This window comes from Crocodylus siamensis, chromosome 1, assembly GCF_052110815.1.
Source record: "Crocodylus siamensis isolate JL-2025a chromosome 1, ASM5211081v1, whole genome shotgun sequence".
Classification (NCBI taxonomy): Eukaryota; Metazoa; Chordata; order Crocodylia; family Crocodylidae; genus Crocodylus; species Crocodylus siamensis.
Genome location: NC_143395.1, coordinates 386,896,152 through 386,921,056, shown reverse-complemented (window position 1 = coordinate 386,921,056; position 24,905 = coordinate 386,896,152). Strand labels below are relative to the sequence as shown.

The following is a 24,905-nucleotide window of genomic DNA, read 5'->3' as shown; positions in this document are numbered from 1 at the left end:
TTAAAGAAAACAAAACAGAAAATGTCATTATACTCCAGTCCAAATCCACAGCACACCTACCCCTTGAATACTGTGTGAATTTCTTGTCCTCCCACCTCCAAAAGGATATCATAGAACTGGAAAAGTGCAGAGAAGGGCAGCAAAAATTAGCAGGTTATGAAGGAGCTTCTCTTATTGGGCCTCCCAGTGGCCATGAGAATCTCCAAGTTGCATCACAATAAGGCTACAAGCCAATCTACTTTCCCAAGTTACTGTGTCTTAATTATATATTGAACACAAATTGGGAGAAATTAAGCCCAAAATCTTGCCTCCTAAGTATCCTTTGTAACCCAATGAAAAAAAGAAAGAGGTACAGTTACTTGCAGAATCTGTTTGAAAATTGCACCTGCAAAAAAGACAGTGTCATGTAATTATTAGTCATCAAGCTTAACGTGAAATACAGAAAGAGGGAAGAAAAAGAAAGAATAAACATCTAAACATAATGGTTAAATTAACAGTGTAACTGAAGTCCATTAAATTATGAAGCCTATGAAATTAAACTGGGAATTCATTTAGCTGTGTACCTCAGATAATAAATCCCTGCCAAAATACAAGAATAGTAAATTTTAGGTTAAAGCAGATTTGACACTATTTTCCACCACCTAATTAGAATTTGTCACTTTTTCAGGGATTTAAAATGAGACATTCAAATAGTTAGACTTTGCTGACATGTGAAATATATGCTTTAAAAGACTGGTTTTAGAAGGAAATGAACTAGTGCATCAGAGCCTTATGATCATGAAAGTGTACAGACTGTATAAAAGACAAATCTTTTAGAGTTCCTGTTGGGAAGAAAGCCTTTGCAATGTAAATTGATGCACATTACTTACTTTGTAGAGTGTGCACCCTGAACAGAAGGTGAAGTTTCCCTTCTCTTGTCTGCATTAATTATTTAAATAACAACACCTAACCTTTTCACTGCTCTAACGATGCAGCCTGCACATGTCCATCGACAGTGCAAGCAGAAAAATGTGCCTCCACCCCCGCAGCATGGAAAGCAGCTATACAAGCAAGTGTATTTTTTATTCCTGTAGAAAAGAACATCCCTGTAGAAAACAAAATGTTTGACTACAATCAGCTTGTCCCTAAGCATTGCGTGATTATAACCAGATGTAAAATACTACTTCATAAAAACATGGAGATGTGCTTTTTAAAAAATTCTTCCCCTTAATATACATACATGTAGTGTCATTTTCCCCCAATCTTCCCAACACAGAACAGCCAGGCATATATGGCCACAAGCAAAAAACTAGAAATTGATGTGAGCCTCATTAATTTACCATGGCCAGATAGCTGGCATACGGAAAAGAACTGTGGGCAGCAGCAGGTCATACAGGGTCCTCTTCCACAGCTAGGGCTGTTTTTCCCCCTCAAAGTTTTAACCATTCCCATGTGGACAATCACCCTTGTGTCTTTGTTTTTGTTGCTCAGAAGACTCCCCTTGGACCTCCAGCAAGAGTACATACAGTAAGCTAGGTAAAGTCCCTGTGATATTCACACTGATATTTCTGCTATAGAAACACTGAAACTGACTACTGCAAGAGAGGTTAGTTCTAAAAAAAAAAAGAACATCAGAAAGGTAAACCCAGTAATGGGGGGAAAAAGGCAAAATGGAAGGGCAAGTGTGTATCTAATGCAGGGATCCCTGACCCATGACCTCTGAGGTCTTCTGCCATTGCTGTCACTCATAGGTTGACAGTGATTACATGCTTCCTTTCTCAGAGAAGCTTAGTTCCTTGCTCAGTCTTCCTGTCTGGGCCAGCAAAGGTCGGAGACTGCTAGCTATTTACTAGCTTCCCTAGGCATAGGTGTTGGAGTGCTAAAACAGTATATTCCTCTGATGAGGCAAGCATCTTGTAGTGCTCTTCTACAACTTCCTCTGAGTGACTATGGAGTTTTTACAAGCTAACAAGTAATCTTATGGGCAGGCCCCTCTCACTATAATAATGATTTTTACAGTACCTTTACTTCTGGATTATTGTTCTAAATCTGATGATTTAGAAGCTGAAAAACTTGCCTACCCCTAAGAGCTTGCACTCCAGCCTTTGCTTTGCAAACTAATATAAAAGAGCATGGGTAACCCAACCAATTACCTGGGGTGGCACATTTCTCACAAGCTATTCTCCAATCTCTCAGTTCTAATCCTCAAAGGGAGTTTACAAAACACCTTTCACAGATGAGCCTATGAACTTCACTTTACCAACCTACAAAAAATCATGAACTAAATATAGACATTGGATTCATGATGACACATTATAACCAGCTTAATATCTCTAGTACTTACTTGCTACATTCATTCCCCTTCCCCTCTCACCCATTGACTACCGCAATTTACATTTTCACCAACTGGCTCTCACATGCACACCAGCCTCTGGCTTCTTTATTATTCCATCCAGAAAGAACACAGACAAACTGCAGATGCTTCTTCTGTCTGACCAAGGATACAATTGGAAAAATTATTTTTTGCAAGCTTTCAAGTACAACTATTTGAGTTGGTTTAATTAAAGATATCAGATTTAACCAAAGAACCTCGTCTGCCTGTGTCCTTAGACCAACATGGCTACAACCTACACCCCTGAACCCAGTTAACTCCAAGCAGTGAAAAAGCATAAGGTAGGGCCACCCCAAAAAACCAGACTTTTTCTGAAACCACAAGATTTTATTTTGGGTTAATTTATTGGACTTCATGATTTCTGAGCTTCTAAGCACATTTGACTCACATTTTCAAACTCTTTTCTGTAACTGTGAAGCCCAGTAAATTGGTTGTTTGGGTTTTCAATTAAAAAAAGGCTCCTGACAAAACAGCAATATCATGGCCGTAACATGCAAACAACAGAGCATCCCTCCACTCCCAAAACAAAGTTGCCTGTGAGGTGAAATGTGGCAAGATGCTGTTCTACAGGGTGCACCACTGGGCACAGATAGGGGCAAAAAGCACTAGCACCCCTTCATCTTTTGTGTTTACTGTTCTTTGTGCAGGGCCTGAAGGCAGGCCTGGCCAAGGGTTGCCAATTATGCATTTGTTCTGGGAGGTTTCATCACATGGCAACAGGATGTTAATTGCGGTGTGCAGACTTTAGATCAGGACAGCAAATGCACATTGCTATTACATTTAAAAAAGCCCACTGGACTACTGTATACATCAGATTCAACATTTAATACGGATTGTAACGAATTCCCTATCATTTATCTCCTGGGTGACTCTCAGCAGTCTGCTGGAGACTTATGTCCAATTCCTGGAGACGCCAAGGCAATCCCGGAGGCTTGGCCCCCTAGCCTGGCCCGGCAGGCTATCCAGCTGGGCATTGCCGCAGCCGTGCAGCACGGGTGTAAGCAGCAGCTGTGCGACTGTAACGCGACCAGGGGAAGAGCAAGGTAAGAGCAGTTCCCGCCCCGCCTAGCGGCGCGTACGGCCCCATCAGCCCTGGTGGGACCGGGAGAAGGAGGCCGGGCGGGGAGCTGCAGCTGCCTCGCGTCACAGCCCAGTCCCAGGGTCAGCCCCGCCCCCACCGCCCGCTTCGCTCTATCTCATTGGCTCTCCCCTGCCGCGCTGCCCATTGGCTGAAGGGAGCCGTCACTCCAAACGGCAGCGGCCGTCGGGATTGGCGAGTTGGCTAGTGTCGTCATGAGTGGCGGGGCGTCGATTGGCCGCGGCTGCCGCGTCGTTAGCGACCCTTCTGGCGGTGGATGTCGCAGCCGCTTTTCCCTGTTGTCGTTTGAAATTTGGCCCAACATGGCGGCGGCCGGGAGCGCGGCCGAGGCGGTGGCGGCGGCGCCATCGGGTGCAAGGCGGGAGGAGGGGCCGGAGCCGGAGCCGGAGCCGGAGCTGGAGCTGGAGCCGGAGCCAGGCGCGACCGGGCCTGGCGGGGACGCGGGCGGCGACAGCGAGGAGGAGGAGGACGTGTTTGAGGTGGAGAAGATCCTGGACGTCAAGACAGAGGGCGTGAGTGCGGCGGGGACGGGACTGCCCTCTCTTTCCCTCCCTGGGCGCCGGCGGGAGGCTGCCGGTGCCCCTGCCCCAGCGGAGAAGCAGCAGGAGGGAGTCCCGCACTCCCGGTGTCCCCGCGGCTGCAGCCGCCCCGCCCCGTCCCGGCCGCAGGCTCCTCCCCTGCGCCGCGGTGCAGCCCCGTGGCCGTACCGCCTGCCCCGCTCCAGGGGCCCTCGGGCATGGTCCCTTGATGTACCTGGCCTCGCTACCGCTGCGGCTCCAGCCACTTCCCCTGTCGCTGTTTCTCAGCATTTGCCACCCACGGGCTTGCGAGCCTGGCTCTGCCGGTAGTAAACGGCCAAGTCGGAGGGGCTCAGAGCTGCAGGCCGGGCCGGCAGGGCTTTGGGTCCTGGAGCTGGGCTTGAGGGTGGTCCTGGCTGCAGCAGCATAGGTCGGATGTGATGGTAGGGTCTGAAGCCTTTCCAAGCACTGTTGGAAGCGTGAGAGGTTCTGCAGCCTGGGATACAAGGTCTTTATTCCCCCCCCCCCCGTTGTTTCAGGCGAGGTTGAGGCACTTGGTCAGTCTGCAGGCCAGATCAGACCTACAGGCTAGACACAAGCACCAAATTGAGCACACCAGTGTGGGCAGCTTATGCATGCCTGCCCTGATCATCCCTGAGTGCTGCATGCAGGTGGGGCCGGCAGAGGGCGTGCTCTGTAGGAGTTGTCAGCACCAGGCCAGCCTCACATGCTAGCTCTGGTGCATGGGTATAATCTGGACCAGCTTTGGACCCAGCATGCAGGGCCAGCTTGGCAGGGTGCCACATGCAGTGTGTGCCCTTCGATTACGCTGGTAAAAGATGCCAAAATTGCTTGTGTGACCTCTAATGTTATATAAAATCATAGAATCACAGAGAAGTAGGGCAGAAAAAGATCTCCAGAGGTCATTTAGTGACCTCTCCTTGCCTAAGGTAGGATCATCCCTATACAAGCCATCCTACACATATCCATAATCTGAACTCATTTTTCATAAGACTACTGTCAATTTGAACACAAGACATAACACCCTAATCTGCCACAGGTAAAGCAGGAGAACCACAACAGCTGACGTTTTGTAGACACCCCCTGGCCCCCCATTTTCCAAATATTAAATATATACTGTTCTAGATTAGTGTTTTATACTACTCCAAAACTAATACTAAAAAGTGTATAGATTGTATTGACTAGGGATTTTTGCAGTTCAGTGTTAATGTGCCCTTTCGTCTGGGCATTATAATTCTTTAATAACATAACACTTCCTTTTCTTAGAGATTTTGTTATTCTGTATTTGTGCCACCCCTAGCACAATGGGGTTCTTGTTTGTGACTAGGATTCCTAGGAGCCACAATAGTCATATTGGTAGTTATAATAAATTATTTTGTGAGTGGTCTTTAAATGAGGTGAGGAATATAATATCTACTTCTCCTTTGTGACCAAAGACTGCGTAGTAAAGCAGTTATTGGAAACTTAAGTAGCCGACCTCTATACAAACTGAATTGCTTAATTTAACCAGTTCAGTTATTATCATAAATTTTGTAATTCTTTTTCTTAATTGACTGTATTACTGCTTTATTCATTAGGTGCTGTTTGTCATATGTTTACAAGGCCAAATAATACTCTCATTGACTTTGATTTAATATGAGTTGCATTGATTTAATATGACATGCACTCTCAAACTTCATTAGATGTACTCTGTATTTTCATTGTTGTAACTGAAAAAAGCTTAGTTTGAATAAACCATCTTTAGTTCTTTAAACATTTCACACATGCAAAAATATTAAATAGTTCACAAGATTCTATAGGGAAGCAGAGTCCTAAAGTAAAAGGTAGAGTATGGTTGTGAATTAAACTGATACAGGAGAGAGTGTCTAGAAATTAAATAATTAGTGTTTATCATGACAGTATTAACAGCAAAGTTGTATTTGAGGCCTTCTGTTTAAATATACTTTAAAAGTTGTAGAAAAATGACAGTGTGAAGTGGCAACATTTGCAAATGAGACTTTTATATCAGAGTTATAGATGTTAAGTGATGGTGCAGGTCATTTGAAGGTCTTCTGAAATTTCTGCTCTTAAAATTGTTCCTGCTGCTGCAGAAAAAATCCACTGTTGTTTCTGCTGAGTCTTTTCCATTTAGTGAATTTGTTCCTTGTCTTAGGTAAGCTGAAAATGGAATATTTGGAAATAATGAATAAATTTTTGGCATTCCATACCATTTTCTTGAGTAACCTGGAAAAACGCATTTGAGTCTGTATGGAATTGTGCAGATTAGATGTGCAACTGTTTGGATGTTGTGCTCAGAGTAGCAATCAGCACCTTGATGTCAAACTGGCAGAAGTATTGGGTGTGGTTCCCTGTATATCTGTGCTGGGTCTGGTACTATTCAGTATTTTCACTGATGATTTGGAGGATGGAACTGAGTGTTCCATCCTCCAAATCATTAAACTTGACGATGGTATCAAGCTGAGCAAGGAACCAGCTTGGATTCAAAAAGATCTTCATAAATTGGAAAAAATATCTGAAATAGATCTGATGCAATTCGGTAACATTGAGTGTTAAGTACTGCAGCTAAGACAAAACAATAAAATACACAAAGGCTAAGTAGGGGCCAGCTGTCTAGGCTGTAGAAAAGGACCTGAGGGCCATCGTAGATCATAAACTGAATATAAGTCAACATATTGTTTTGCAAAAGATTAGCAAGCTATTAACAGTTGTATGCAAGTCATAGGAAGCAATTCTACAATTCTTATTTGGCTCTGGTGAGGTTTCACTTGGAGTGTTGTGTCCAGTTTTGGACAAATTGGAGACAGTTCAGAGGAGAGCAACAAAAATGTTTAGAGGTCTAGAAAACAGGACTTGAGGAAATGTTGGAAGAATCCAGATTATTTAATTTAGAGAAGAGAAGACTGTTTGTGTTGGTGATGGTGGGTCTAAGTCTTCAAGTACTAAAAGGATGGTTATAAAGGCAATGGTGAAAAATGATTCTCATTGTCCGTGGGGGTGAAGGGTGGGATAAGAAATAATGGGTTTAAATCGCTACAAAGGAGATTTAGGTTGGACAGCAGGCAGAACTTTCTAGCTATAAGGATAATTAAGCATCAGAACAAATTACCTAGAGAGGCTGTAAGGGTTCTATTGGTGGAAATGTTAATGTTCAGGTTAAATTATGTTTATCAGGGTTGATCCTGCCTTGATCTATGGCATGGGCAGCTTCTGTATGTGGCACACAGCAGATCAAGGAGGGTACAGGCAGCACAGCAACAGATAGAGCTGGAAAAAAAAAGTAGAACATCAGTTATGGTGATCAGTTTGGCACTTGAGGAAGGTATAGGTCTAATTTATAGCACACCTGGTACCCATTGAATGTTATGTTATTTCAAGGTCCTTTCCAGTGTGTGTTTTTTTTGTTTGTTTGTTTGTTTTTTGATTCTGTGGTAGTGCAAGAATACCATTTAACATTGGTTTTATCATATCTGTGATGTGTTTTGATCCCAAGTCCTACATGCATAAGTTTCTCTTAGGCATTTGACCATGGTTATCTGATTTAAAACAATACTACACAGAATTTATTGTACGTATTGAAACTAGTTATTCTTCAAGTAAGTGTAAATGGAATGGAGCACATTGTAGTAGGATTCTACAGGGATCCATTCTTAATTGAATGTCAGCATTTTAATTGGAGATCTGATAGAAATAAAACTTTGCTGGCATAACTCACAGGAATGAAAATTGATGAAGTGTTAATTATTAATGGGGCAGGCCACTTCTGCTGAGCTGCATGGTTTACTTGCTAACATGACCAAAATTTGTGGTAATACAGCCAAGTACAAGATCAAAAAATTAGTAGATCACATTTTAACTAACTGAACCGTACTTGGAGGTCTTGATCCAAGTGCTGGACCCATAAAATAGTTGTTCATGAAATCTCAATGTGGTTTTGTAATTAAGAAAACTAATGGGATCCTTAGAAATATAGGCAAATACATTATCAGTAAGTGTATTTGTAAGGGTGGTATTACTTCTGTATATGTCATTAGGGAGACCTGCTGAAATACTGAACTTTGGTGTTTGCGCTGTAAAGGATGCTAACAAGTAGAAGAAGGCTTTTTGAAGAACTAAATGAAAAAATTGGGATTTAAAAAACGGTCTAATAGAGACCTAGGAAGCCCAATTTATTTAGTTTGTGCAGGAGAAAGTTAAGGAGCAACTTGATCATGGTTTCAGAATATCAGTGTGAGGAAGAGATTTCTGATAGTGACTCTTGAATCCAACAAGATGAGGTGCAGTGGTTGAAAGGTGAACCTTGACAAATTCAGAACAGTCAGAAAACACAAACATTGAGGGTAAATATTAAAACAACCAACAGAGAGAAGTACAGTATTGGGTGCTCTGCCACTTGAAGCCTTAAATCAAGATTGTATACAATTGGAATGCATTGTGGTAGATGAATTTCAACTTCCTTGTTTTAAATGCAAGATAAATTGGCATTTGTTGTAAACATGATACAAGCTAATGTGATCAGTTTTGTATTTAAAAGTTTTTTGTATTATTGTAAAAGAGGACCTGGACTAGCACTTTCAGCATGTTGAGCTTAATATTTTACAGAAAAATCTTTAAAAGATGACATTCTACTAAAACTGGAAAGCTAAGAAGTGAGTTTAAAGCACTGCATTTAGTAATCTAGTGGAAGAAAGTAATGATATACGTTAGGTAAAAATATAATTAACTTGAATTTCTGGTTGAGTGGATATGTACTGTTTGTGAGAGATACGGAAGGAATTCTTGTCACTTATAGACTTCATTTTTTGTGGAGTAATCGGTAGGCGTCACCCGTGAAGGTAGTTTTTGACTTGACAAGCCATCTTATTCATATTTGGTAGATGAAATCTGTATAGTTTATCAGAGAAATAACAAAAATCATTATAGGAAAAATGACTTGAATATATGTTTGGGGAACGTACAGTTTAAAAAACAAAACAAGTCTTTTGCCTCTTGGTATCATTGAGCCAAGTATTGAACAGAAGAGCGTTATGAAATCTGTACTTTTTCAGACGGAGAAAGTTTGCAAGAATGATTATAGCAAGACATGAGTCATGTCTTTTTATTAGACTTAACACTGCCATTGTATAAAATGGCATTGAGCTATGTAGTTATGCAAAGAAAGGAGCAAGAAGATAATATAAAGAATCCCTTAAACTCGCCACTGTTTTATACAACAGTAGTTTTTTTCATTTATAGGGTAAAATTCTGTACAAAGTACGGTGGAAGGGATATACCTCAGATGATGATACATGGGAGCCAGAGGTGCATCTAGAAGACTGTAAAGAAGTGCTGCTTGAATTCAGGAAAAAAATTGTGGATAAGCCTAAACCCATTAAGAAGGACATACAGGTATGTCTGCTATCCCTCTGCATTCCAATAAAGACATCCTTGTTTTCTAGATCTCATTTTCTGAAACAAAAATGTTCTGTAAATTGTATGCCAGCCCTAGAATATAATAAAAACTTCCTTTCAGTGGAAGAACTATGTTTGGTTGGGGTTTACTGTTGTCAACTTGGGTAAATTTAAATTACTTCTTAAATTGTGAAGAATGCCATGGGCATCCTATTATATCTAAATTATTACTGGTTCTCCTTGGTTATCTATTATTGCACTTACATTCTGGTTTGTATTTTCATATTGTTTCTTTCTCTGTTGTTTGATTACTTTAAAATTTTTCTAGCACTTTAGCTTTTGATATATATTTATTCCATCTGAATCATGTACATCTGTTTTTTAAAGTCCCTTATGCCTTTTTTCCTGATGACCTAGATATCCTTCCACTGTAAGATGGGTAGGCAAAATATGGCCCACAAGCTGGATCTGGGCTGCCAAGGGATTTTACCCAGCCTGTGGTGGGTCCCTCAGTCCCACCTGGCCCAGGTGCAGGGTGGGGAGGGGCAGCCCAGGCTGTAACATGTGCAGCCAGTACTGCCACACCTGGGCCCACAGTGGGACTGGGGCAGGGTTGAAACCAGACTGTTTCCCAGTGATGGCAGCTCCTTTAGGCTGGTGCTGCTAGTGTTGTCGCCACGAGTAGACCTGGCATCCTGGCCTGTCTGCTTGCATTCTGCAACGGGTGCCAGTTTCAAGGGCAAAGGTGTGCACGAAGCAAATTGTAGCTGTGCCCCAAGCCCTGGCCTCATGCCACAAGATCCGGGCCCTGCCCACCCATCCTGCTCTGAGGCACTCCCTGCCCGCCTATGGCCTCATCCTAACTTCCCAACTGAGTGGACCCTGCCTGTGTGGTGTCAGGCTGGTCTCCATGAAGACCCTGGAGCTGGGACCGGGATTGTCAGGTGGTGTCAGTGCAGAGCCAGGCCTGGGGCAGACCCACTTAGGGAGTTTGGGTGAGCTGTTGCGGGGGGGTTCTTACCTGGCGTGCAACAGCTCACCCAAATTCCCTAAGTGGCCCTCCAGCCGAACTAATTAGTACCTACCCCTGCTGTAAGACCTCTTAAATGAAAAAAAATAATTTTGTACACTTCTAAATCCTCATTGAGATAAGGGTAACTGGATTTCTGAAATTCTGTGAATTGTTGAAGCAGTCTTCTGAAAGCTAGAATTTTGGGTAGAAACTTTTTCTGGTCAACAGTAATAGTGTTAATGCTATAGCAGTGGAAAATAATAAGCACAAAATGTGAAGTCTGGTGTCAGTCTTACCACAGTTTTTTTGTAGACTAAAATTTAAGGAAGATGGGGTAGAAGAGGAGTAAGGAGAGCACTGTGGTAAATCTTCCATTTAAAGCACTGTTCTTTTATTGATTTATTTAAAAAAAAAAACAAACCCCACAACTAAACCCTGTTGCTGCTCTTTGCCTGAGATGGCTTTTCTGTGTTAGGCAAGGGATTAATTCAGCTTATCCAGACTGATACAAGTTTCTTTGCAAAGCAGAACTAGGACTATGTAAACATTACAGGGCCAGTCTGCTTAATCAGCAGTAAGACAGCAATTAATATTTCACATACCAACTTTTCCACTGTGGGTCCTTTCTTCACTAAATTCCTTTTTTTTGTTTTTTTGTTTTAAAGTACTTTGTTCTTGCTGCTGAGGTTTGCTTGTTTGTTTTTTTTTCAGTATTTTCCCTTATGCCCCTACTTCATGCGAAGTAACAGTAATAGGGGATGAGCACATGGCTCTTGTAGGGTTTTTATGGAGTCTTTCCCTGTCCTCTGGAGGAACAATAGATAATCTTCACAATATGAAGTCAGTTACTATTGCAGAGCCTCCAAATTAGGTTTTGCTCTATTTTGATGCCTATTATAGCCATGCAGACATACCCTGTCTCTGAAGTATTTTTGCTTTTTGTGTCTGTTGTTTTTACTTCAAGTGGTGGCGTAAATTGATTTGAAGAAGTGAGTCTGAGTATGAACCACTGCTACATATTTCAAATGTTGAAAAATAGTTGAAAAATCAGGCTACTTCAAATACAGGCTAGTGTAAGACCTTATGTTATTGATGGGGTTAAATAACTACACTATTTTGGGTACTAAAGGTTTCTTCATTATTTTTTTTCACTTTGGTTTGTTTATAGAAGCTGTCTCTAAACGATGACTTGTTTGAGGCAGAATCTGACAGTGACTGGCAAAGTGAAACAAAAGAGGATTCATCACCTAAGAAAAAAAAGAAAAAGTCAAAAGATGGAGAAGATAGAAGCCCGGATGATCAGAAAAAGAAAAAATTGAAGTCTGCAAAAGTTAAAGACAGACCCAGAATAGAACGTGAAAATTCATCTGACAGTTTGGTTTTAGATTCAAAGCCAAAGAAAAGGACGTCAGAGACTAGGGAAGATTCAAAAGATTCTAAGAAGCAAAAGAAAGAAGATTCTAAAGAATTCAAGAAAAAGAAGGGAGAAAGTAAAGATTCAAAGGCAAAATTTAAAGAGGATTCTAAAGAAAGTAAAAAGCTACGTAAAGAAAAACATGGTGACCTTCAGTTTGATTCTGAGTCAAGTGCTCTAGATGATTCATTTTTTCCAGCAGGTGATAATGAAAATTCAGATTTATGTTCTGAAAGTAAAGAGGAGAAACAAAAGGTAAAAAGTGGAAAAGAGAAATCAGAGCAAGAAATTGTTCAGAAGGACTCCTTTGCTGATAGGCAGCAAGATGGGTCGGCCAGTACCGAGGAGGACAGTATTGAACTTAAGGTTAAGAGAAAAAAGAAAAAACTTAAAAAACATGAAGATTACAAAGAGGAAAGTAGAAAAGTAGAACTGAAGGACACCCCTTTTGAGAAGAAAAGCATACACAAAAAACAAAAAGTTCAGGAAAAAGTCAAAGCTTCTACAGAAGTAGATAAAGTGTCCCCTACGCCTGCTCCAGTGCAGAGAGCTTCAAAATTAAGTACTGATGAGAGAGGGCGCAGGTCTACTGATTCAACCGGAGAGGTAAGCAGTGTTAATAAACTGAAAAACAGTTTGTCAGACTGAGAAAAATACAAATTGGAGAGATGAGGAGAATATGATGAGAGAGACTGACTGACTGCACTGTCTGTAGGTGTGACTTGGAAAAGTTTTCCCCAGATTCTGACCATAATAAAGGAGGGAATATGGTAGGAGAGAATTATGCCTCTAAATGTGATCTAAATACAGAGGACATATGAAAGGAAAGAGGCACCTTCTACCAGCAAATCTAAACTTGTATTTCAGAACTTAGCTTTATGTATAAATTTAACTTGTCTCCTTTATTTAGCGTTCATCAGGGTATGAATTTCTCGACTTTTGTTATTTTCAGTTCAGCAAGGTGGTGGGTAAATTTAATTTTAAGAACTCTTATGTTGCCTGTTTTAGGCACTTACTGCCTACTTTCCATACTTACCTTTAATTTATCACCATTCATATTTCTATGGTAAGACATTCAGCCTTCTACTGATTGGACAATCAACAGTCTGAAATGTTCTTACATGGGATGGCTAATGTGCAGCCCCTCCTAAAGGCTAAGCCAGTGGTTTTCTGCTTTTTTAATTTGAGACCTCTCAGTAGGCTTGAGGTACCCCTCGGAAAATTGTAGCTCTTAGTTTCCCTCATTTTTTCACGACAAAAAAATAATAGAGCAGGTTTTCTGAGAGAGAACTCAGAAAGACGACAACATGTTTGAATGCTTTTGACACAATTCCTCTCTGAAAACTGGGTTCATCTTGTGAATGATGTTTGCACACCCAACAATTCTAACTTTGCATGGCACCACATCACCTTCGAAAAGATCTCAGGGCACCTTGGTTGAAAATCACTGGGCATAGAATACTACTGCTGTAACTTAAGTGTATTGACATCTAACTAGGAATTAAAATCCTAAAATCACTTGTAAAGTGGAGACTCCCTGATAAATGTGCAGTGGCTTTACCTTGCTAGAGTTTTTGTATAATTTTTGAAGTATAGAAAATACAGAATAAAATCTTAAAAATCTTAAAAGTGAGCAGTTAATATACTCATAAACTTCAGATACAAGCTAATCTAAAAACATTTCTGAATCAGTCCATACTCCTTTGCTTTAAAATATTGTTATGTTTAGGGGTGCACTGATAAAGATTTTCTTGGCTGATACCGATAGCTTGTTATTAACCAGCCAGAAGTGGGATGGAGCCACAGGAAGCTTGTTGGGGGAGGGGTGGAAGGGGAGGTGGCTCCCTGCCACTGCGCACACCCCTGGGGGAAGCATGACAGGGCATTCCCCCCCCTTCCCCCCCCCGATTTGTGTATGGGCTAGAGCGGAGTGCCCCAAGCAGGGGTAGCGCTAAGGGGCAGGTGTGGGGAGCTATACCCACTCCAAAATTCCCTATAGAGCCCCCTCCCCACCCCACGCTGCTGCCTGCCTACCTTATGCAGCTGAACCTGCCCTGAGCACCCTGGCTCAGCCCCCCTGGGTAGAAGCTGGCACAGTGTATGTAAAAGTTCTGTTAAGCATAAACATGGTTATTCTAGAGACATGTGGACAGAGCACAGTCTTTTTTTAAGTGTTTTAAATCCTTCTTAGTGTAGAGCAGTTCTTTGACGCTAATAGTTAGACAAGATTCAGGGTCTTCCAGGTTATTTTCATTCGGAAGAGGAAGTTGTAATTGAGTCAGGTGATTCTTTAATGTTCTGTTTATTCATTAAGAAAGTACAGATTTGTTTCCCTGAACACAGGAGAATCTAACAGGTAGTAACAGGGGCTTTTTCTTGTAGCTCCAAGTTGCACTAAGCCCACTATTGACTCCACAACTCAGTGCAGTTTCAGGCCATTTTAAGTTTCCTTGCAACATTTCTCAGCCCCTCTAATTTTTCTGCTTGTTTCTCTCTGATGTGCAAATAAAACTTTTCAGTCTAGTTAGTTCCTTAGCTCCCTATGTTTCCTATATAGTTACCAGCAAAACCTCCTGAGTCATGCAGTTCAGCTTCTGTTCAAGACTGCCGTATGCCAGGATCCATTGTGTTGCTCTTGTTTGTTATCTACCTACTTCATCTCTCTGGCTACATCTGATAGGTCGTGGGCTAGATGAGGGGTGCAGAGCTGGTCTGCAGGCTGGCTTAGGGCCACAGGTTGGCCCCATGTGTCAGAGCCAGCATGTTCCCTGGACTGGCCCTGCATGCCATATATAGTGTATGCACCAGCACCAGCTCCAGCTCTGTGTGCTGCATGCAGTACGTGCTGGCTCTGTCCCTGCGTGCCATATGCATCACGTGTTGGTTGACTCCTTTGCTCACTTCAGTGCATGGAGCGGTCTGTCAGCGCATGGAGCTGGTCTGAAGGCCTCACCCATCCCTGCCCCAGATGCAATACACAGGGCTGGTACAGCATAAACCCCACATGCAGCATGCACTGCGGGCTGACTCTGCATGCAGCATAACCATCCCAGCCCAATGCACGTGCAGTGCATTGCAGATCGGCTCAGCATGCAGGGCTGGTTCAAGACCTACAAGCAGCGCTGTGGGTGGTGCTGGGCAGGGGGGCTACGGAGTGGGCTACAGCCAACCCAGAATTTGTCATAGACCCCGCTCCCAGTGATGCCACCACCCACCCTGCCCCTGTCTGCCTCAAGCACAGCCCTAGCCCAGCCCCCACTGGAAAGAGACTAGTGCAGTCTCTAGCCTGCCCTGGGCAGTCTGCCCTCACCCCACGCAACAATCCAATGAGCACTTCCTTCCTGTCCCCCCATGCCCTCCCACCAGGGATGTGCCCACCGGAGGAGTTGCCTGCGACTCTGCCCTGTGCCTCGCCCTGCCTGGGGTGGGCAGCACCTGCCCCAGTCCTACTCCCTTCCTCACTGTGAGGGCCTTGATCTGCACCCCCAATGCCCCTTCCCCCCTACAGATTTACTGACCAGACACTGCTTTCCAATGGGCTGCATTCCTGGCCACCTGCATGCTGTAGCTGTGTGTATGCAAGTGGCATTAATTAGTGACACTAGCCAATTGTCCATCAAGAATGAGGGGGAGGGGGCGCAACTGGGGACAGAGGCCTGTATCTGGCCCCACCCTCCCACACCTTTGGGGCCAGGCCTGCTCCCACTATCTTACCCCCCCAGTTGCTTCAGAGCTGGGGCCAAGCCATGCCTCCCACTCCATCTGCTGGCCCCGCCCGCCTTTCTGCGCTGTCTCTGGCACCTGCAGGGTCAGGGGTCTGGGACCAGTGGCACTGGCCTTGCTGTAGGGGTAGCGGGGGGAAGAGGGGGCAGCACTACTGGCCCATCTGCTCCGTTGCCACCACCGGGTGGGGCGGGACAGAGGCCCAGGTCTGGGCTCGCTCCCCTCACCCTCATGCCCCGCTGCTTCAGGGCAGGGGCTGCTCCCGCCACCCCCACCCAGGAGGCTGGCAGGGACAGAGCCCAGAATCTGGACCTGCCCCCCTCATCTGGCTCTGCCCCCCCCCCCCCCCCCCCCATTCGGGCCTGAACCCCCTCCCCTGTCATTTCGGGGCCCCTCCCAGCAGTTTGGGTTTGGGGCTCCCCCTGCCCTCCCCTTGCCATGGCAGCCCCAACCCTGTTCCCCACCACCACTGCCTCCTCCACCCCTCTGCTGCCTCCACCAAATTTCCTTTTATCAGTGCTGATATGATATGGACCGATATATCAGTACACCTTTATTTAATAATGCTCCAAATGTAAGCCTTGTTTAACACTTTCAGGAAATAATTTTTAATTTAAGGTGTATTCAGCCAAAAATGATGTTGGCAGGCAGAACTTTTTGTTTACATTAATTTCGAAATAAAAAATCTTTTCTGACCAGTTACTGCTCTTCCTTCCTCCCCCCCGCTCTTCCTGAGCAAGTGTTGCAAATGTAAACCAGGAAGCATAATTGAATCTTGGACAATAGATGTTATCTAATCTAAGTTAGTATATAAACAGTTTTCAGCGGTAGTTAAAGAGAAGACTTGTCAGCAGTCAAGGCTTAATTTATTGTAGCCAAAGTTAGAAATCAGTAAAAATAAATAAAAATTTGCTAGTATCAAGCAAAAATTTTAGAAGCAATGTGGTGTTCTCCAAGTTGAAGGTTAAAGTTATTGGATAGTGAATTATAGTTGCTTACCAAAAAAAAAAAGTTTGGAAAAAGTTTTCATTGCATACTAGCATGATTTTTATTGTTACCCTTAACTTTCCTCACTTCTCCTACTTAAGTATTGTCCTTACTTGTGATGATTGGTCTAAATTGTATCATAAGCTTTTTATGGCAGCAGCTGTTTTTTATTATAAAGAACCTATCCAACTTGGGGCATTGTGAAAATAAAAGGCCAGGGCCTCATTTCTAAATTAAAAATGCTTTCTAGCCTTCTTTATTGTGAAGTTGTAGCATTACAATTTATTGTACTGCCACTGTGTCTCAATTCTGTTCTGTGCAACTTAGAGTAATACTAATACCTGGTGTCTTACTGTGTGAACATGCATTCATTGGAAATTGAACTGTAGGTACGGACATCTCATATGTGTGTGGTCATCTCAGTTGGTGATAACTTACTGTCGGTTTGGTCTTGGTTTTGAATCTGTAAATGGGACTGAATGGCTGTATCTCATTACTGATCTCTTGGTCAGTGCACTCGGTTTTCTACCTCAGACTGTTTTTTCTTAGTGATTGTTGTAGCAGAAGAAATGTGGAACGCTATGCTTGGATGCGGGCTGGTGAAAATGCCTTTCATTTTTTACCTATAGTACTTATCTTTTGTCTTCAATACCAGGAAAAGGAAGCAAAGAAAAGTGAAGCAAAAGAGAAACCCCAGAAAAGATATGATTCTGAAAAGGAAGAAAAAGGCAGAAAAGAACACAAGGGACTGAAAAGTAAGTGAAAAACACTGGATCATAACAGAGGAAGTTAAAAAAAAACTTTTAGAACTTTCCTTTCATTTAACTAGGGCAGGATATAGTTCTATTATATTATAATGCACATCAGAAATTTAGTTGATGCTAAATTTGCCTTGTAGTTCATTCTGGTAGCCCTTCAAAAAGGGAAAGAAAATTTGTAAATTATATTTAGGAGTCTTGATCCTTTATAATTTCAGAATCCTTCTATTTTATAATGTGAGTCTTAGAACACCAACATCATTCTTTCTTCTCCACTATGACTTGCCTGTGCAGATTCTTGTCCCCTCCGCCATGATGGTGTCACTGTGCTCTCATATTATTGTTACAGCAGCAAACTTTGTGCTCATATCCATTTTTAACACTTAATATTTCAGGAGCTGTTGTAATGATACAGTGGATATATGCTTTGAATGTTAAGAGAATATTCACTTACTTCTGAAATATTTTTGGTCCATTTCAGTCCTGTCAGCTATCAAGAGGCTGAACAGTCTCCACAGTTGTAGCCAAGGTTGGCTGTTGCAGCCCTGAGAATAAGTGAATTGAAGGCTAATAGACTGCATTTCACAAAGACAAAAAGGCTTGGAAATAAATTTTTTGCTTGGTATAGTAGTGATAGATTTTCTTTTTAAGCAGTATTATAGGGCAACAGTGTTATTGCCTCTGTTTAGCTTAGTTAATTGTAAAACAGATGTATACATTTTACTAATGTTTTTATAACTAAGGGAGCCTGCCATAACTTCTGTTTCCAGCAGGGTCCAGGAGATCCTTTCTTCAAAAGGATTAGCATATTTACTCATTCAAGACCAACCCTCTTCTCTGCAACACCTTCCCCCCCCACCCCCCAGCCCAACGTGGAAGCCCCATATCTTTGATCCGAGTGCAAGGTGGGGTGGCAGGCAACTGCTGCAGCTCTGGCCTCCCTGACCTGGGGCCAGAGCCACTAATTAGATTCTATATTTGGAAAATTATAACCAATCTACAGATTTCCCATGTGTAGAATCGAATTGTTTATGGGGATGAGTTGTTTTAAATTCAGTCCTCTTGGATTTGGGGGAATATGGTATGGTTCTGTTCAGATCTTACAGTTAGGAATATTATGATTATTTGTGTTCATTTCCAACCCAGATCAAACATATTGTAAAATATTCATGTCTGCATTCATAAACAAGCAGTTTATGAAGCAAATGTTGGGATGCATTGAATATAGAGCACTCATTTTCAAACTGCCTTTTTGTGTCACTTCTGCTGCTGCAGAACCCCTGCCCCCTGATCCTGAAGACTGCGGAGCCAGGCAACCTGCTCTGACAGTGACACACGGCCTCTCAGACTGCTCTGCCATTATCCCCAATCTCTTTGTGGAACCCCTTGCAACCTATTATGGAACGCCAGGGTCCCAACAGTTTGAAAACCACTGCCCTGGAGTATGTGTTGAAGCTTACTTCACTTTTGTCATTGTTTACAACAGGAACAGCAAAGCATTGAAGTTACTTGGTCATTAACTTTCTTTGTGCAATTGTGCATATTTATTTCACTCTAGATGTTTGCAATACACCAGACGAGCTTTCTGCAGTAGTATGTGTTATGGCAGTTTGCATCCCATGTGTTATTCTGCTGCCCTTTTCAGTTCCTTCTGACCACCCTTGGCTGAGGTGTGGAGCTCTAATGTGCTCTCAATTTTTTTTTTTCCAATGAGCAACTTTATTTTAACTATTCTGTCATAAGAGAGAACGTATTGCTTTAAAAAAAATCCTGAAAGAATCTGTGTTGCTCAGGGCTTGAGGCACTTGGCACTGTCTCTAGAATACAGAAGTGCATGTGCTTCGAGTATTAGATTTTCTTTTATGCTTAGCCCTACACCCTTTCTTACTGCTTATTGTGTCTCAGTGCTCACTTCCAAGAAACCTCCAAGTACTGTGTTCAATGTGAGATCGGTATCCATGTCAGCAATGCCTTTGGTACTGAGGTGTCTTGCTTCTGCCTCATCCATGCTAATGGGTTATGCTTTATCCTTTCATTTGGCTTTCAACAAAGATACTGCAACTGGAGCAGTGGCTAGGCAGGGGCCTAGGGGCTACAATTTAGCCCCTCATGGCTGCTAGTTAGCCCTGTTCTAATGGTTAATTTTGCCAACAGTGGATTTATTCAGCCTTTGGTCTGCTATATTCCCCCAGATTTTTTTCTACAATACTGCAGCCTAACCAGTCATTCTCTGCTTTTTTTATTTTATATTTACATCAGACTGCAACAAGGGCTTAGACTTGTATATGTTAATTGGTCATGAACAGTTTTCACTAAATCTGGTTTTTGTGTTTGCATGTGTGACCTGATATCATATCTGGCTCCGGGGCTTCTTTCTTGATAACTTGTAAACTCAGTGTAAATTTATTTATGCTCAGCCAGTCACCAGGACCATCTCACGCAACAGTCTTTCCAGCAGCTCATATATATAATTTTCATAACGTTTCAACTATATTTTAGGTTTAAAGGACATCAAAAGTGCATTTGATTTATTTAATATGGCTTCAGAAGAAAAAAATGAGTATCCTGAGAATAATCGCAAAAGAGAAGAGTCTACTCTGGACTATAAGTTCATGGATGAATTCAAATCAAAAGAAAATAGAGTATACAAGGAAAGGAGGAGCATAAGAGATGAAACAGATACCTGGACTTATATCGCTTCAGAAGGTGATCGGGAAGTACTGGATGCATGTCAAATGGAAGAGAACTCTGGTAAGTGTTGAAAACCAATCTAATTATAATTGGTAGGGGTGCACCAATAAAGGTTTTCTTGGTTGATACTGATAGCTGATAATTAATGGGCCATATTGGCTGATACAGATCTGATAACTGATTTACAGGAATGCAGCTGGGCAGTGTGGAGAGCAGCACCCTGCAGGTAAGTCTGGAGGGGAAGGGATGTGTTGTGGGGGCGGCAGATTGAGGCCTCCATGGTGAGGGAGGGAGGGAGTGGGTCTGGGGTTGAGGGCACTGCCCAGCTAGGGTGGTGAAAAGGATCTGGGGCAGAGTGGGATGGAACCACAGGCAGCTCATTTAAGAGATCAGCATCCTGGTGCTTAAAAATGACAGTGGGGTGTTTGAACTAAAGCTCATTCGTCAAATGAGCTTTAGTTCAAGTGCTGCTGCCACCATTTTTTAAGTGCAGGGACACTTAACCGAAGCCAAGCAGGACAAGGGCAGATGCGGACTGCCCTCTGGGGGCTCGGGGCTCTCTGCTCTGCTGCCTTTTTCCTGGAGGCTCCACATTGCCAGGCAGGCAGGGGACACACAGCCAACGGTGGGGGTGGTGAATTGTGCTTTCTGCTGCTGGGTGAGCAGGGGACATGTGGGCAATGCCGGGCCCCTGGGGCAGAGGCAGCTGAGTGGAGAGCCCCAAGCCCACAATGGGCAGCCTGGATCTGCTCTGCACATAAATCTGGAGGGGCACATGGCGCCCCACTCTGTACCCCCCCAGATGAACTGCCTGTAGCTCTGCTCTGCTCCCTGCCCTGGCCCTGGGGTCCTGTTCACTGGCTGGGCTGTGCCCCCTGCCCCACTTCCTCTCTCACAGTGGGGGCTTTGATTTGCCCCTTTCCCTTCCACAGACTTACTTGCAGGGTGCTGCTCTTTACGCTGCCCAGATGCATGCATATGTGCTGCTGTGTGCATGCATGTGGCATCTGGGGGCCCCAGCCAGAAGGAATATTATATTTATCAGTGACATTATCAGCTACACTGGCCAAAAAAAAGCCAATAGTCGATAATGTTAATTTTCCTTTCATCAGTGTCGATACGATATAGCATCACTATATTGGTGAACCTTTAATAATAGGGCCCTCAAATGAGTCTTTTTCTTCCCTGTATTTGTCTTGTATTGCTCCAGCTCTTCCCTGGGTGATGGCTAGAATAATGTCCCTTTAAGACTTGTTTTCTCTTCTGAAGAATTAATAACATGTCCATCTAGAAAAATGAGGCTTCTCCTGAATGAGGATTATCTTTCTCTACTTATGCCCAGTATTCAAGTCTTGTCACTTTCTTGATAAAGCTTCTGAATTTCTAGGGTCCTGAATTGCCTTGAATGGGGAGTGAAACATCTTCATCTTAGACCAGTGCTTCTCCTTCAAAGACAAGAGCCTTTCAGGGCTACTGCAACACAGGCAGTGCCACCTTGCCGCAGTCAGGTAAAAAGTGCTCCATGTGCTTCATGCACAGCCAGACCAGGAAGGGCTACAGCATGTGTGCATGATCCTGCCTGCACTGGTAAGTGTAAAGCAGGCAAGAACAGGCCCTGTCCCTGCTGTCCTTCCCAGTCTGACCCTGCATGTTCCCTCTGGAGCCCTGAAAGGCTCTTGTAGCACCTGGATGGAGAACCACTGAGGTAAATGGGGGCAGCATGGTGATGGTTCTGAGCTGGGGTGCCCCAAATTTTAAAGAAGTTGTGGAGGGGTGCCAGAATCTAAAAAGGTTGAGAACCACTGATCTAGGCTTATACCTACAACATTTATGTTCTGTTTACTTCCAGTTCTAAGAAATTTGAAATTTGAGTATAATGAATATCTTCAGAGTAATTACTTCATTATTAACCATCACCACCACCATCTCTTCCCTCACAAGGGATAAAACCAGAGATGTGGGGCGGAAAATTTTTCCAGTGCTTTATTTTTCCATGGGAAATTTTCCATTTCTAAAAATTCATTGTTTTATAAAATTTATTAGTAACAATGAATGGATGCCAATACAGTATTAGGCAAGCTTGGCAGTTTCAAAATTGTAAATACTACCAGTTTCAATGGCTATCAAGAAACTTGAAGGAGATGCACCAGGCCTTTCAAATAGTCCAGAGATATTCAGACAACTGAAGGAAAATCTAACTGAGCTTTTATCTTCTTCACCGCTGTCCAAAAAAGTAGTAGTAGTAAAACAAATGTTTACTAAGAGATCTGAGTTTTGCTCTCATCCAGTTCACCTGGTAGCAGACCTTTTGGATCCTCAACACAGAGGACAACATTTATCAGATTAATGATCTACTGCTCTCAGTACAATTACGGAATTAGCTAAGAATGTCTCTGACATTGACGAAATAGCCGTGATGACAGACTGATGAGTACTGCGTAAAAAACCCAAAACTTTAGAGCAAAGACATCATTTGGCGGGCAGCAGAGAATGTCTCCTTTCGCATGGTGGCAGGGATACTGTAACACCCGACTGCTGTGCAGGATTGCTGTAAGGATCCTAAGTGTTCCACCAACAGCAGCTTCTTCTGAACGGAACTGGAAGGCTTTCAGCTCAATTAAGACAAAAAAGAGGGATAGACTAGCAAATGAATGCACCACTAAGCCTGTTTCTTTTTCTCAAAATCTCTTGCTTCTGGAGAATCAGAAGCACAATTAATGAAGAAGATGTAGTGTGATGATAAGCTGCCCTTGCCCATAGACTCATTGGTAAAACCATCCTTTAGCAAAAGAGAATGTGGTTCAAGTAGTTCTGAATCAGATTTGCCTCAGTCTGATTCAGAAATGGAACTAATAATCAGTGCAAGTGATTCTACAGATAGTGACAGTGAAACTGGAGGTGCTGCAATGACCTCAGTGGAAGAGTTAAACTCTGTTGAAGTAGATGAGTGGACAACCACGGCATATCATCTACAGTTCTTTGGGTGTGCTAAAGTTAGTGTGTCAACAGTTTTCAGTGCCTTTGTTTTTTTTCTTAAATTTAAACCAACAATGTAAGAGAAGTACATGCTATTGTGTACTGTCTTTACATTTTTACAAGTATTTCAATTAAAATAATTTATTTCCAAATAAAGCTTTGAATTTGTTTGAATATAACATTAAGCCACATTAAGTGTGTTGTATTTAATGTTTTTCCTAATCAAATATTTTGGTTCAAATACTTGTGGCTATTGGAACATAAAATTAACATGGGGTACTTTTTAGTTTTATTTACTAAATATAAGTCAAATAAACGTGCTAAATCAGATCACGCTCTATTTAGGGCATTGGAAATTCTTTCCGGAAATTTTTTTCCAATTCAAAATTTTCTGGAAAACCCACATCTCTGGATAAAACGACCTTGTCTTTTTTAAAACTTATCTAAAGTAATGGAGTGTTTGCATTAATGGTGGTTAAAATCAGGAAAATTTGGGACATTTTAGACACCATCTTGAAATCTCATGCCGTCCTGTAGTTGAGGGATGTAGTTACCTTTTGTGGTTATGTTCTTGGACAAAACATGGTTCCTGCCAAATAATCATTGTTCATTAATCTGAATGGATAAAAGAGGAATCAGTCAATTGCCAAATACAATTTTGTGTTAATTTATATGATAACAGATGTTTGGAGTGATGTTGAACTGAATCATTCACTCCTAATTTTGTTCTGAAAATGCATTGAGGCCACACAATACAGTGTGCCACTGGTCAGTACAGAAAGAGTAGTTGATGATTATGATGTAGTCAACTTGTCTTTTGTGTGTCTTATTCTTTCCTAAAAATAAAATGTGATAGATGGCAGGCAGCAGGTCTTGAGTTTGGGTATGGACATGCAGCTGGAATGGCTGACATTAGAAGACTTTCAAAAGCATCTTAATGGAGATGATGAGAATCATACATCAACAGAACCAATATCAAGTGGTAAGTAATTATTGTGAAGTGGGGAACTTCTTATTTGCTGTTTCAAGGTGACTGTTTCAACTGAACTAATCATCTCATTTTAGCTCTGCTGAGGGATGCTGTTAAAAATGGAGACTATGTTACAGTAAAGATGGCTCTTAATTCGAATGAAGAATATAATCTGGATCAAGAGGTAATATTTCTGTTTCTGTATTCGAAGGGCATTGTACAGATCCAGTATACTGATGAAAAGGTTTTGTAAAATTCTAAGTTAAACCATTTAGTTTAACTTGGGTAAGAAGATCTGCTTAGAGTTAAATATAAAAATGCTTTTAAACACTCCAGTCTCATAAGTGGGCAGGTAGGTAAAGCAAAAATGGATTTTCAAGTGTTTTGTTTTTAAAATCAATTGTATGCATAAATTAGTTTGAAATAGTTGAGGTATCTTTCTTCATTCACCTGTAAATGGAAAGTCAGTTCATCTAATGGGTCTTGATTCTGTAACAGTTGTTCATAATGGAAAAATTTTAACTTCTGTAGCAAACAGGGCTGAAGTGTTGGTGTAGCTGTGGTGGTCTGGGAAATATATTTCTTGTGATATCTTTTATTGGAATGACTACATGGTTGGGAGAGCCATTGAACCAAGCTTTTGAGCAAGTGATGAGGAAGCGCATGTGATGCCCAAAGGCTTGTTCAACAACTTGACCAACTATACAGTTGGTCCAATAAAAGTTGTCATAAATGGGAACATTCAAGGCAAAATCATAGATGCCTTGTCCCTGTTGGTGTATGTTTGGTTCTGTTGTTTGCTTATTTTTTTACATTATCACTTCTCAGCTAGTAGAAAGCAGTTCAAGTTTACAAAAAAACCAAATTTTCTTCTCTAAAGGGTGTTTTTGCCACAATCTGAAAACAGCAAGATGACAGGTGATGGGGCAGATATGGGGAGGAAAGCTACAGAAGAAGAGAGGAAAGATTTAACATTG

At 42.3% G+C, this 24,905-nt stretch overlaps 1 protein-coding gene across 2 annotated transcripts in view; it reads left to right on the top strand.

The window, feature by feature from the left end:
* The first annotated feature begins 2,682 nt into the window (after positions 1 to 2,682).
* MPHOSPH8 (M-phase phosphoprotein 8) overlaps positions 2,683 to 24,905 on the top strand; it is a 36,431-nt gene continuing 14,208 nt past the window's right edge. The window contains exons 1-7 of one of the 2 annotated variants that reach the window (XM_090029297.1): positions 2,683 to 3,982; positions 9,242 to 9,394; positions 11,578 to 12,429; positions 17,189 to 17,288; positions 19,791 to 20,042; positions 23,815 to 23,940; positions 24,024 to 24,112. In XM_090029297.1, the coding sequence (XP_089885423.1) occupies positions 3,665 to 3,982; positions 9,242 to 9,394; positions 11,578 to 12,429; positions 17,189 to 17,288; positions 19,791 to 20,042; positions 23,815 to 23,940; positions 24,024 to 24,112 (1,890 nt within the window). In that variant the 5' untranslated portion in view covers positions 2,683 to 3,664. The remainder of the gene's footprint in view (positions 3,983 to 9,241; positions 9,395 to 11,577; positions 12,430 to 17,188; positions 17,289 to 19,790; positions 20,043 to 23,814; positions 23,941 to 24,023; positions 24,113 to 24,905) is intronic. The other variant, XM_090029288.1, reaches the window with a different exon arrangement.